This window comes from Malaclemys terrapin, chromosome 23 (assembly GCF_027887155.1).
Source record: "Malaclemys terrapin pileata isolate rMalTer1 chromosome 23, rMalTer1.hap1, whole genome shotgun sequence".
Lineage (NCBI taxonomy): Eukaryota > Metazoa > Chordata > Testudines > Emydidae > Malaclemys > Malaclemys terrapin.
Window position 1 is genome coordinate 5,831,084 of NC_071527.1, and position 13,408 is coordinate 5,844,491.

General features: G+C 51.7%; 1 protein-coding gene across 5 annotated transcripts in view; it reads left to right on the top strand.

The window, feature by feature from the left end:
- ESPL1 (extra spindle pole bodies like 1, separase) overlaps positions 1-13,408 on the top strand; it is a 33,226-nt gene that overhangs the window by 6,047 nt on the left and 13,771 nt on the right. For all 5 annotated transcript variants that reach the window (XM_054012227.1, XM_054012230.1, XM_054012226.1 and 2 more), the window contains exons 6-18: positions 1,202-1,338; positions 1,980-2,173; positions 3,234-3,476; positions 4,236-4,380; positions 4,973-5,117; positions 5,601-5,740; positions 6,903-7,037; positions 7,651-7,770; positions 8,886-9,057; positions 10,042-10,170; positions 10,824-10,980; positions 11,322-11,431; positions 12,126-13,276. In XM_054012227.1, coding sequence (XP_053868202.1) covers positions 1,202-1,338; positions 1,980-2,173; positions 3,234-3,476; positions 4,236-4,380; positions 4,973-5,117; positions 5,601-5,740; positions 6,903-7,037; positions 7,651-7,770; positions 8,886-9,057; positions 10,042-10,170; positions 10,824-10,980; positions 11,322-11,431; positions 12,126-13,276 — 2,978 coding nt within the window. The remainder of the gene's footprint in view (positions 1-1,201; positions 1,339-1,979; positions 2,174-3,233; positions 3,477-4,235; positions 4,381-4,972; positions 5,118-5,600; positions 5,741-6,902; positions 7,038-7,650; positions 7,771-8,885; positions 9,058-10,041; positions 10,171-10,823; positions 10,981-11,321; positions 11,432-12,125; positions 13,277-13,408) is intronic.

Below are 13,408 nucleotides of genomic sequence, written 5' to 3' on the forward strand. Positions count from 1 at the left end.
GTATTGCAAAGTCTTGCCATTTGATGATGCTAAGACTCCCATGTGAGCGGAACAAGAGCATCATGATTGATGCGGCTATTCCTGTCTCTTGCCCCAAACCCCTCCGAAGTTCTGCTTCTTGGCTCCTGTTTGTCCTGGTAATCACTGCTACTAGAGAGCAGTGGCTCCACTGCAGTGTCTTTCCTGATGAGACCCTAAAGAAAATGTTCTTCCTAGACCCCGTGAGCCATCCTTTTCCTCCCACCTCAGTATCCCTATCAACTGTTCTGTTCAAATCACCTGCCACTAGACCTGCCTCCTCTTCCCCCTGACTCAGTCCCAGGCAGTGCTTGTCCTGCTTCTGCATCTGACTCTTCCCACTTATCCTCTTCCTTAAATCTGCACTGCAGGGAAATGACTGAGCATCTTGTGTCCCAAAGAGCAGTGAAGGATCAGAGAGTGTGGGCTTGAGACGGCACAAAGCCCACCCTGGGATTGACGGGGCTAGGGTGTTACTGATATCCAGTATCCATGCCTTGCACATTGCAAGTCCTAGGATTAGGGGATGCTCAAACGGGAATGGGGGGAGAGGGGACCAGAATGGTGACGTGAGGCTGGAGGCTTTTATACAGCCTTCTAGTCTAGAGGGGATGGTCTCCTACCTTAACTCAACTCCTGGGGCCTCATCCTGTCACTTGTGCAAATCTCCAGCAATTCAGCTGAAGTCAGCGGAGTGGTACCTGGGTAAGTGAGGAGATTTGGATGCACCAGTTTGGTACTGACCGGTGGGTCTCCTCCTGTCAGTGCTTACACTTCCTCTGTAGACTGATGCTTTCTTCCGATGGGATGGCTGTGGGGAGTTTGCAACCGTAGCTCTCTAACAGAAGGTGCCCAAGGCAAACCCTTCCTTTTGAGACCAAATATGGTGCCTCCATGACCTGCTTGCCTTGCCTGGGTATCGGGGACAGTGTACGTGGTTACACATGGCTGGCACTAGGCCAGTGAGATTCTTGATGCTCTACTGGAAAATCCAGATCTCTCCATACAAGCTCTTTGCCATTGGTCCCACAGCTCATGGAGATAGATTCTCTTGCAAGGGTATTGGTAACAAGGCTTTCAGAATGAGGGCGGTGGGCCCCCTATCCTCCATAGGGGAGCGGAGAGTAATGTAATCTCGTAGTGAGGCAGCCTTTAATATTCATGCTTTTGTTTGCTGTGGCAGCCTCGTGTGCATTCAAACTGGCCTATGGCTTCTACAGCCAGAAACTGTATGTGGAGGCCAGCTCAGTGACTGAGGTGTTCTGCCAGAAGCTGGGGATGGCAGAGTCCTGTAAATATCCAGAGATGTCCACAGAAAGGGTGAGTAGCCGTCTAAGGGTACATCTACACTACAGGGGGGAGTCGATTTAAGATACGCAAATTCAGCTACGTGAATAGCGTAGCTGAATTCGGCGTATCGCAGCCGACTTACCCCGTTGTGAGGACGGCGGCAAAATCGACTTCTGCGGCTTCCCGTCAGCGGCTCTTACTACCACCTCCGCTGGTGGAGTAAGAGCGCCGATCCGGGGATCGATTGTCGCGTCCCATCGGGACGCGATAAATCGATCCCCGAGAGGTCGATTTCTACCCGCCGATTCAGGTGGGTAGTGTAGACCTAGCCTAAGATTCTGGGTAGCTCACTGGGGACTTGAGGGTCTGGTGTAAGGGAGCCATGCGCTTGAGTCCCTGGGCTATAGGACCCAGACTGCCATGAAGGCAACATACTCCAGCCCTGAGTGTCCGGAGATGTAAGGCACTTCCTCTCCGTCCTCTAGCTGATGTGGAGTTCTGACAGGCCCTCCACCAGGATGGGGGCTGCAACGTGGGACTTGGGCCTCTAGGGCCCTGGAAACGGGGAAGCTTTTGCCGATGGTGCCTCCTTGCAGGGGTTAGGTGGAAGTGAATCTTGTTCATCCTATTGCAAACTGCTCCTTCAAGTCACGCTCTCTGTCTCTCTGCAGTTGCACAAATGCTTTAAGCTGCAGGTGGAAAGCTACAGGAAGCTGTGCAGGTTTGAGAAGGGCCTTGAGTCTGTGGCACTCTGGCTGGCCGCGCTGCATAGCAAGATCACGGAGCAGATGGCAGAGCCAGTGTTGCTCTGGGTCAGAGTCAAAATGGACGCAACAAAAAATGGAGATGAAGACTTGAGACTAAAGTAAGGAAGGGGATAAATCGGGGGTGGGAGCATTTGGCCTGTCATTTCATGGAGCATGGGACTGGGAGTCCAGATTCCTGGAGTCTATCCTGGTTTGGCCACTCATTTTGTGGCCAGACTGCTCTCTGCCTCAGTTTCCCTATCTGTAAAATGGAGGGATATTTCTCTCAGTACCCCAAGACAGATCTGTTGTCACACACAACCTGGTCACTATCCTAGCATAGACACAGCTGTGTAACTAATGATTAGGGCCCTACCAAATTCACAGTCCGTTTTGGTCAATTTCTCGGCCATAGGATTTTAAAAATCACTAATTTCATGACTTCAGCTATTTAAATCTGAAATTTCATGGAGTTGTAATACTAGGGGTCCTGACCCAAAAAGGAGTTGGGGGGCGGGGGGGGTCACAAGATTATTGTGGTGGGATTGCGGTACTGCTACCCTTACTTCTGCACGGCTGCTGGCAGCAGCGCTGCCTTCAGAGCTGGGCAGCTGGAAAGCGGTGGCTGCTGGCTGGGAGCCCAGCTCTGAAGGCAAAGCCGCCGCCAGCAGCAGCGCAGAAGTAAGGGTGGCATGGGATGGTATTGCCACACTTACTTCTGCACTGCTGCTGGTGGTGCTGCCCTCAGAGCTGGGTGCCCGGCCAACACCTGCTGCTCTCTGGCCGCCCAGCTCGGAAGGCAGTGCAGAACTAAGGGTGGCAATACTGTGACCCCCCCCCCCTAAAATAACCTTGCGCCCCCTACAACTTCCTTTTGGGTCAGGCCCCCCCATATGAGAAACACTGGTCTCACCCTATACTCTACAGATTTCATTGGCAAAAGCACACACAAGACCAGATTTCATGGCCGTGAATTTGGTAGGGCCCTACTAATGATCAAAGCTCCTGAAATACCTAAAGACTAACCTGACGCTTGCCAGAAGAAATGCTACCTTGGCTAGAAAGCTGGGTCTGTGCTGTAGTGCACAGCTAGGGGTGGGGCTATCCGGAGCCCTAGCAGCCATCTTGAGTGGCCCAGCTCCAAGTGCTGCTCCTGTCTGACCTGCATGTTTGCTGCAGGACTCTGAAGGAGGGCTTGGAGGGGCATGGCCTGGATGTAGGGACCCTGGTGTCTGTGCTCTCTGAAGAACTGAAAGCCTACAAGGCTACACGGGCCGACACGGGGCAGGAGCGCTTCAACGTGATCTGCGACCTGCTGGAGATCTGCTCAGAGGAGAGCGGCCGAGAGCACGAGCGGGCAGTGAACCTGGTGGAGCTGGCCCAGGTGCTGTGCTATCACGACTACACGGAGCAGACCGCCTGGTGAGTGGCGGGTGGGGTGGGCCTCATCACCCTCCCATCTGCCTGTTCCTCTGCTACCCACTTCTTGCAGCGGTTCTGATTGGCCGCCCTTCCCCCAGGAGGCAGCCACATGGGGAAAGCCGCCAGTTGTGGGGGTTCCCCAGCAGTACTGAAAACGTGGGGGCCCCTTAGTGATCCGGCTTGTGTCTTACAAAAGTTGTTTCCAGGTCTCCAGCCCCTTGCAACCTGGCACCCTGTAAGCACTGGAGATTGCTCCAGGCATGTGCAGGGCAGGAGATGTCTCCGTTACACTAATGGTCCTATAGGAGAGCTACTGAATAAAAGGGGCCATGTCTTTTCTATTGTGCCTACCATCAGGGAGGTTCATGTTCCGCTGCCCTACAGGGGCGTTCCTCTAGAAGACTAGAGGTGCTAAGGCTACAGGACTGTTGGGCTGCCCCTCATGTGAACTATTGTGGGGTTTGGCTTCACATGACTCCACTTCCCCGGTTTGAATCTCATGGTGCCAGACGATAGCCCTGGGGACTGAAGGTCTCTCTGTACAGTACATGCCTTATGGAGATAGTAGTGGTGAGAAAAGGGACTGGAATATGGGAGACCTAGGTTCTGTACCCAGCTCTGTCGCTTAATTGCTGACTTCTGCCCATTTCCCTTCTCTAAAATGGGGATGATATTTTCCCACCTTTTTGTGAAGTACTGTGAGATCCTTGGGAGTGAGATGCTGTTAGTCTGGCTTATAACCAGTCTCCTCTCCTGCAGCTCCTCCCTGGACTCGGTACGGGAGGCCCTGCGACTGTTGGACTCTGTCCCTGTTAATGCTGAGAACCAGGAGCAGCTCCTGGATGACAAAGCACAGGCCATGCTCTGGCTCTACATCTGCACCCTCGAATCCAAAATGCAGGAGGTAGGTGGCGGCGGCAGCAGTGTGATGCAGTGCTAGTGATTCTGATCAAACCTCACTGCCACATGGGAGGTCTAAGCTCTGGAGCCACCTCGGCATTGTAGTGGGGTGAGGACAGGGTTCTGGGTGGCAAGGATAGGTGAGAGGTTGTGGCACAGCAGTCATGGTGCTGTCTCTGGGGAGTTGTGTCCAGGGGCAGCCCTGGTATCAATGGGGCCAATGAAAAGCTCTCCAACTGCCTGATAGCCACAATGAGAGGTGATGGGCACTGTGTGTGCCCAGCTATGCCTGGTTTAAACTGGATATACCAGGTGTCTTTCTAGTAGAACGTCAGTGGCCCACCTGTAGAGAGTGGCTGCAAAGCACCAGCACCTGAAGCAGTGAAATGGCTGAGCAGGAAGGACGGGGAAGTGCCCATGCAGTTTTCTGGGATGCTGTCTTTGGGAGCCTTCGCTGTGCCTGGCCCATCAGACTGGCTGCCTTCCCTCAAGGGGTGAAAACCCAATGGTGATGGAGCAGAGACAAACTCTCCTCCTATCAGACGTCCCATCAACAATGTGCTGTAACGGCCTTGGCTTCTCTCAACCTGCTGCAGAGCATTGAGAGGGACCAGAGAGCCGGAGACCAGGGGCACAAGAACCTGGAGGATTTTGAACCCAATGACCTCAACTATGAAGACCAGCTCCAAGATGACAAGTTCCTGTACAACGGCATCTCCTTCAACCTGGTGGCAGATTCTGGTGAGGACCCTCTTTGAGGCGGGACAGTTAAATGCCAACAGTATCTTGGAGCAATGCCTAACTCTTCTGGTCTGGGTTAAACCGATCCACTGGGCCCAGGAAAGAAAATCCCTGAGGTGGGGGTGAGGCACACGGGGTCTCCCATTCAATCTTCCAGGGTGCGAGGGGGTGGGGGATGCTCCCATTGTGAGCAAGGGGAATGTGTCCCAGAACTCTGCTGCTTCAGTGGGTGTGGGATTGGTGGTCTCTCCATCGTTTAGTTGAGCACATTGGGCCTGTCTGGATACTGTCCCCTGCAAACCTACAACACCCCTGCTTGCATGTGGTGGGGGTCATTGAATCATTCCCTCTGCCTTCTCTCAAGAACTGTTTGGGTCACCTCTGCTATAGAGGTGGATTTTATCCATGTCTGATGCTCTGGCCCTGGAGGAGATGGATCAGACCCCTGGTGGCTAAGTAACAGCTACATGCCTTGGTTTTTAGCACAGGCCAAGTGCCTGGATGATGCCCTTGCCTTGTGGAAGAAACTCCTGGCCAAGAAGGGAGTCCCAGCAGTGCGCAGTGTCGAGCAGACCGTGGTCTCCCTACACATCATGGCAGCGCTCTACAGAATGATGGCAAAGGTATTTGGAGCCTTGGGCTCTGATGGGCTGGGGAGGTGGCTTCGTCCTAGCCTTGTGGCATTGAGAGGGTTCAGACTAGTACTAACCATAGGGCATCTCTGTAGCTACCCACACTAAAGTTATCTGTATCTGACCCAGTGGCTAAAAGTGAGCCAGTGTGTTGTCTTATGTGACCCTTCACGTTTTAATCAAGCGCCTGTGCTGCTCTAGCCAAGGGGTGGCTTGTGGGCACTGCAGCCCCAGCACTTGGTGCTCCCTGACATGATCAGTGATCAGCTTCTGTTGATCCTTCTTCCTCCCTAGATTAGGACCATAGCCTGACCTACAGCAGCACTTCCTATTGGGCTGTATAGTTGGGTATCCTATCTCAACAGTAGCCTGTTCCATATGATTCTGAGGAAGGTGTCACACCATTATGGAAATCTCTTCAGTACTTGGCCATGGGGGTTTCATTCCTGACCCTTGGCCGTTGGTTTATGTCCTGAAGCATGAGGATTTATATCCTTACACTTTTATCACAGTAACAGGGGGGGGCAGTGTTCATATAAACATTCAACTCGTGAAGCCGATTAAAATCTTGTCTTTGGTACCTTGCGGCAGGGAGTTCACAGGCTAATTATATGATGTCAGTTTCCTGTGTCGCCTTTTCTAATCTCATTGTGAGGGTCAATAGGAGCCTCCTGGTTGACCTCTATAACAATCCCTGTTCATATGTAGCTCTTGTCTCTTCTTTAAACAGTCCTAATCTCTCCCACTGTGGCTGCCTGTGGTCCCCTCTCTATTTGGGTGCTTGCACAGCCCTCATTGCTGTAGGAGTGTTTGTTCCCTGTCCCCCTTCCCCTCCCCCCTTGCTGCCCTGAAGTCATGCAGCCATTTAATAGTTACAATACCTCATCCTGAGGTGGGTGACGTGATGGCTTTAAAGTACACCTATACCCCAATATAACGCTGTCCTCTGGAGCCGAAAAATCTTACTGCGTTATAGGTAAAACAGCGTTATATTGAACTTGCTTTGATCTGCCGGAGTGCGCAGCCCCGCCCCCCCGGAGCACTGCGTTACCACGTTATATTGGGTCGCGTTATGTCGGGGTAGAGGTGTATGTATGGCTTGTCTAGGATGAGCCTCTATAGAGATGGGGTGTATGTTTTCCTTGTCCCACAGCCGCTGCAGTCCATGGAAAGCTATCTCCTGATCAGAATGCTCTCCAGTGCCCTTGGTGACTGGCTTGGGACAGCCAGCGCCTTGTGTCAAGTGACTAAACTACTGTTTCTGTTGGAGAGTCCCAGTGAGGCCAAGGTAAGTATCAGGGGTGGGGTATGGTGGTGGTAAAAAGGCAACTTTTATAGCAGTGGTTCCCAAGGTGGGGTCAGTCCTTTGAGCCAGGCCAGAAGAGCATTCTAGCACTCTTGCTGCACGGAGGATGGCATTTTGTTCTCGATGGTGTCGGTCACGCACCATGCATGAGAGGTCACGCTGGCGGGGTTTGTTCCAGTACTACTGGAAATGAAAGGGGTTTGGGACAATTAGGCAGACTCCAAAAGGGTTGTTGGCGGAAAGGAGTTTGGGAGCCACTGACACACAGGCCGATGGCACCATTCTCTGCTGGGGTGGGGACACTTGACCTAACTTCCGTGGTCTGAACTGTCAAGTCTGGAGAGTCGTACGCTGGGTAGGTCTGACTTTCAGTTTTCTGTGTAGTGTTGCTGTCTTCTAGGATGGTGAAGGGGAGGTGAAGAAAAGCTAGCTGCCCAGTGGAGAAGCTGGCTTCTAACGTGATCCTGATCTTCCAGCTTTTGTGGTGCTTTGTGCCTCTTAAGATTTTAACATGACCGTGGTTGAGCTGAATTCAGCAATCACTCTGTGGCAATCCCTGGACTGCGCATGCTTCATTTGGCTTCTCTCCTTTCAGATTTTCCTGGAAGAAGCAGAGTCCTGCTTGCAAAAGGCTGACTGCAACAGTGACTCCTATCTGCTGCTGAAGCAAACGTGCCTTATACTCCATAGCCAGCTGTGCTGTGCAAACCATAAGGTAACAACCCTTTGAGACGTAGCTCCTGTTACTTTCCAGTCCCTTTGTTTATCAAGCTTCAGCTCTGCAGAAATCATTAATGTGACCTTTAAATATGGATCTACTAGACCTAGTTGGAAAATGGGGCTTTCCCCCATCCACAGAAAATTCTGCGCGCTGTGTGTGTGTGTGTGGCTGTAATAGTTTTGATTCTGAAATACAGCTGCTATGCCTCTTGGGACATGTAGTCTGGATACCTTGAGTTCCCATTGTCCTATAGACTGGGCTCCTTGGTGGGACTCCTCTTCCATGATGCACCCTCGCAATGCACCTCCCCTCTCCATCCCTCCTGTGCATGGTAGTCACATGGCCCTGGAGCATCATAGGAGATGGAGTCTGGTCAATAGAAGAAAGTAGAAGCATGAAGTGCCTCAGTGATGTTTCAGAATTGACATATTTCAGGCAGAAAATGTCTTTGACAAAAAAGCAAAACTCCCCATGGAATGCAGATACTCCTTTTATGAAAAGCGCCATTTAGTTGAAACCCTTACATGTTTAATAGAAAACTTTTTTGATTTGCCCAATATCCACCTTGTTTAGGATTTGAGTCAAAGCCCACCCTGGCACCACTAGGAAAGGAAACTTTGAAGATCGGATGCCAGCATGGAAACCTTTCTGCTCAGCTGTGAGAGGACTTAGAGCAATGAGTCCTCCTCAAGCCAGGCTGTTAGCTTACATGCTCCTGGGGGAGGTGCCAGGTAGCGATTTCTGGATTTGCCCTTTCCAGGCAACGGTGAGCAGAGGCAGTGTCAATGCCTTGCACACTGCCCCCGCCAGTCTGAGGTTTTTCCATAGTGTTCCTGACTAGCAGGATCTTAAACCCATTTTGCAGTGTCTCAGTCAACGGATCTTGAATGGAGGAAATCCCCTCCTCAAAAGGGGTGAAAAGTAATAGTTTCAATGACCTTGTTGTTCTTGAAACTTCTCCCTTACGTTTCTAGTCTTCCCCTCCAGTCTGTTCCATGGACTACAGCTAATTGAATCAAGCTGTAAGGCTGAATTGATAGGTCTTGGTTCATATGGACACCTGTTTTTCAGGTCACTGTACCCTCAGTCCTCATCTCTATCACATACAGGTTGAAGAAGGCCTCACTCTGTTGCTAGAGGTCCTCCAACACCCAGCCCTGCAGAAGATCTCAAAGGTTTGGTACCTGCTCCGAGCCCATGTCCTCCAGTTGATGGCAGTTTATCTCAACCTTCCTTCAACCAGCCTTTCACCTAAGCTCAGGCAACAGCTCTGGGCACAAGGTGAGCATGGCAACATGGCAAAACCCTGACTGCAGTCCAGAGTGTCTCAGCAGCATGGGAGATACACCTCTACCTCAATACAACGCTGCCCTCGGGGAGCCAAAAGTTTTTACCACATTGTAGGTGAAACCGTGTTATATCGAACTTGCTTTGATTCACCAGAGTGCACAACCCTGCCCCCCTGGAGCACTGCTTTACCGTGTTATATCGGGTCGCGTTATATCAGGGTAGAGGTGTATTCTGATGGCAGTGGGGTTGTGGGCATATATTGGGTGGCATATGCTACCTTGGAAGACTGTGGGGTGGCTTGGGAGTTCAGATACCTAGATCTGACTTTCTCTTGGCCTGCCAGTGATGACCACCTGGCCCACAAGGTCAGTGACATGCTAAACTTGGGCATCTTCTACCTGTCTTACCACAAATGTGGCAAATGCTTTCCTCCACCCCTCCTATGCGGGCAGAAGCAGAGCAGCCTACCAATCTGGGGCGGTCCTCCAGAGCTCTGAGACCATGGACTCTAATGTACCAGTGGTGGATCTAGTCCTGTGTCCATCTGCAATGGCAACCAATGCCAAATCTATTCGAGGTATAGCGCTCCCATAGCATACTTCGTTGTATAAGGCTAGACAGGGAGAGGGATTGTTTCCTGACCCAGGCTGGGGATCAGCATGTGACCTGGAATAGGAGAGCAGTGGTCCAAGTAACTTCTATCTGAGTTTCATTGCCGATGCTCCGCTTTCTAAAAATGTCCCTCACTTGGTTGAGGGCTGCCTGCTTTGATCTCCCTGTCTTGTGACACCACCCTTCCAATTGAGATGGGCAGAGAGCGAATGCTGGAATCTGCATGCTTTATAAGTTCTGCTGGAGTTTCTGCAAATAACTGGAGTCATGCCAAGCACACTGCTGTTAATGGCACTGGGGGAATTAACTGCTGTCTGCATGGATAGGCAGATGATGCTAATGTTCATACGCTCCCTTGTACAGGATGGAAGACCCCTGAGACTGCTCTCGCTGATGCTCACAAACTCTTCCGCAGCATCCTCCTTCTCCTGATGGGCGGTGACTTGCTTTCCTCTCCTAAAACTGTCACAGAAACTCAGTTTGTGGATCACGGTAAGCTGCATATGTGCATAGACAGTATCGTCAACAGCCCTGACTAAGAGGACTTGGTTGTCTTAACTGGATCTTGCTTTTGTGCATAGAAGGAAATGAAGAGGCTGGTTCTCCAAATTGTGCTCTTTGACGTCTGCGCAGGAATTAGCTGCCGTGTGGAGAACTTCAGGCTGATCTGGTTTGGGGTGGATGGATACATATCTTCCTATTTTAATCTAACTTCATCCTTGATGTCAGCAGGCCTAGTGTCTCCTCCTAGAACTAAAAAAGTCTTAAGCCTCCATATACAACAGTCTAGCTTCCATGATCAGGTGTCCACAGAGAGCACTAAAGAGGCAGGGGGCAAAAAAACAGTGAACACTGAGTTGAGGGAATTCTAGCTGTTGTGCTAGGGATACAGAGCCTGCCACCATGGTATCTGGCTGGTTGCCTGCTGATCCAGTCCCTTCAATATCGACTAGAATGACTTTACGTTGGAGCATAAACTCCCATGTGACCTACCCTGACTCGCCTCTCCAGCAAAGAGCTGGATGATGTTAATGGTCTGGAGTAGTGCAGTGTCTTGTAGACGTTAATTACTAAGTGGCTTCCCCTTAACTTTGTAGGTACAGTGCAAAAGAGGATCCCTTTTCACCTGTTCTCTTCTCATGCAGGGGAAAATCTCCTGCAGAAATGGCAGGTGCTAGCGGACATGCTGGTCTGCTCGGAGAAACTCATTGCCCTCTTCAGCCAAGTGGAGATGGTGTGTGAAGCTAAAGCCTTCTGCTTGGAAGCCCTCAAACTCACCATGAAGCTGCAGGCCATTCGGTGGTAAGGGGCTCACTGGGAAAGACTCCTTCACGGGGCACAACATGCCTATCTCAATGTGAAGCAACTCCATCAGTGTCGTGTCTCAATGCCTGTGAAGGAACTCCATGTTTCTGGGAGCTGTTCAGCTCTGCTTTCAGGCCAGCCCTAGGGGACCACTTCCTCCATCACAGATGGGGAGGCCAGGTGTTGGATCTTGTCCAAGCTGCTGCCAGAGCAGGAAGCAGCCTTGGCGGTGGGGTTTGCTGATCATTCCCTAGAGAAAGTTTGGTCTTCATGGACTGCTAATCAAGCTGCCATCTTACCTCATGGGATCCAGGTTGTTGATGGGTTTCTCTTCCTAGGTGCGCTGGGTTTCTGGTCTTGAAGGCCAAGCTGGAGCTGCAGCGAAGTGAGCCGGAGCTGTGTCACTCAGACCTCCAACAAGCCCTGTTCCTGCTAGAATCTGGCACTGGTGAGGTTTTTTCCTTCTGATTTAAAGGAGAGAAGCGGGGAGGGGAAGAGGACTTTATGCCCCCTGAGAAGGAAATGTGACCAACTCTTCCCATGGCATTGTCCATTGGTGGCAGTGGCCGTACAGCTCGTGCTTCAGAGGCGGATGGTGAGGGGTAGAGAAGGCTCTACAGATACCAGGGTTCTGCTTTTCCTGCTCTGCAGGGTGTCTCTTACAATAGTTTTAATGACACAACTGAGAACACCCTGAGGTCCATGAACCAGAGGGGCTGGAGGTAGGGGGAGGTCTTGATTTGGTTTGCAATTATGAGTGCCAATCTCAAGTTTCAGTCGCTGAGAGTGACTCCCACTGGCCAGTAAAGGAATGTGTCTAGTAGCTGCTTCCTGGAAAGAGAGGAAATGTTAATACAGGAATAAAACTAAATTTTTTGGGGGGTCCCATGCTTAAAAGTCTGACTCTACAACCCAAGATCAGTATTGTGTCTTGAGGCTGCATAACTACTTTCTCCTTCCTAGGGCGGGGGGGTGGTAGTGGTGGGAAGCATTCTGTCCTATTGAGGAGAAAAGGCCTCCTACAAAGGACAGTAATAATAGATTGTCTTGAGTCTACCATGCATTAAGTATAGCACAGCACAGGTTGACCACAAGTGGTGACACTCAAATAACTAACCACACTCCTTCTCCTCCACCTCCAGACTTTGAAACGAAAGAGATGCAGAAAAGCGAAGTGAAGATCAAACCCAAGAAGGGCAGGTCCAAGGGTAGCAAGCGCCAAGGCCCCAGTACAGAGCCTGCCAGGGAAGAGGACGGCTTCCTGAAGGGCCCGTCGCTTGAGTTTGTGGACACAGTGAGCAGGCAGGAGAAGGAGAATGTCCTGACCACCTCCCCAGTGCTGAAACCCAAGAAAAAGAGATGTTTGAACTTCCTGAGCCACTCCGCCCTGTGCTCCTGCTCCCTCTGCTCTGACGTGACCCTCTCGGCCGTCTGCCTTCACTGGGCGGTCTCCTATGCCCAGTGGGAGCTGGCATCAGGGAACAGAGCAGAAGGGTTAGGTCTCCTCCAGGCTAGTCTGGAGCGCTGTACAGTCATGACCTCGCGCTTCTCCACCATGGTGCAGGAGGCATCCCAGCACAATGGCAAGAAGGCTGCTGTTCGGGACCGATCCATGCTTGGGTTACTGGACGATCTGGTTGCCAACATCTATGCCACCGTGGCTGCTCAAAGCATGGGTGGCCACCGGCCAGAGAAGAGACTATGGGAGCTCCTGGAGGCTGGCCTGACATTCCTGTCTTCCAGAGTGCCCTGCCTGCCAGGTCTGGAGTACCACAAAGCCAGCCTGCTGCTCACCAAAGCTGTGGCTACCATCTATAGCCTGGTCTCCAAGCACAACGGCTGCATGGCCCACATCTTCTCCAGCGCCTGGGCCTGGAAACCCCCAACTCCCTCCTCTGAGACCAAAGGATCAGCAGTGACCAAGGCAATCAAGAGAGAGGAGAATCTGCCCCTGAAGAGTAAAAGCAAGAAGATTCCAGTGGCAGCCTCTGGCCCAAAACCCAAAGCCAAGAGAGACCAGGGAGTCAAACCCCTGCCTTTGATAAAGTCCAGCGATGTCTTTGTCCTGGGCGACTCAGATGGAGAGGTGCCCCCGATCGTCATTAGACCTGTGATGGATCCCTGCACCCCAGTGCAGAAATCCTTCCCTCCCACCAAGGGTCGTTCGCACACTAAGCCAACCCCTGGCCCCAAGGCTCCATTCATGGTGTTCAATGAGTCCTCCCCTCCAGGGACAAAGTCCCAGCTGCTGAAGGCTCCCAAAGCCTCCAAGAGAATCAGATCTCGCCTGAAGGTAAGTGGGTGGGCGCAGCGCTCATTGATGGATGGTATCTTTGGGGCGGAAGGTATATTTGGGGGGGGGGGAAGGTGTGTGTCCAGGGACAACATTGTGCCTGGGCAACTTCCAGAGCACCACCTGCTGGTC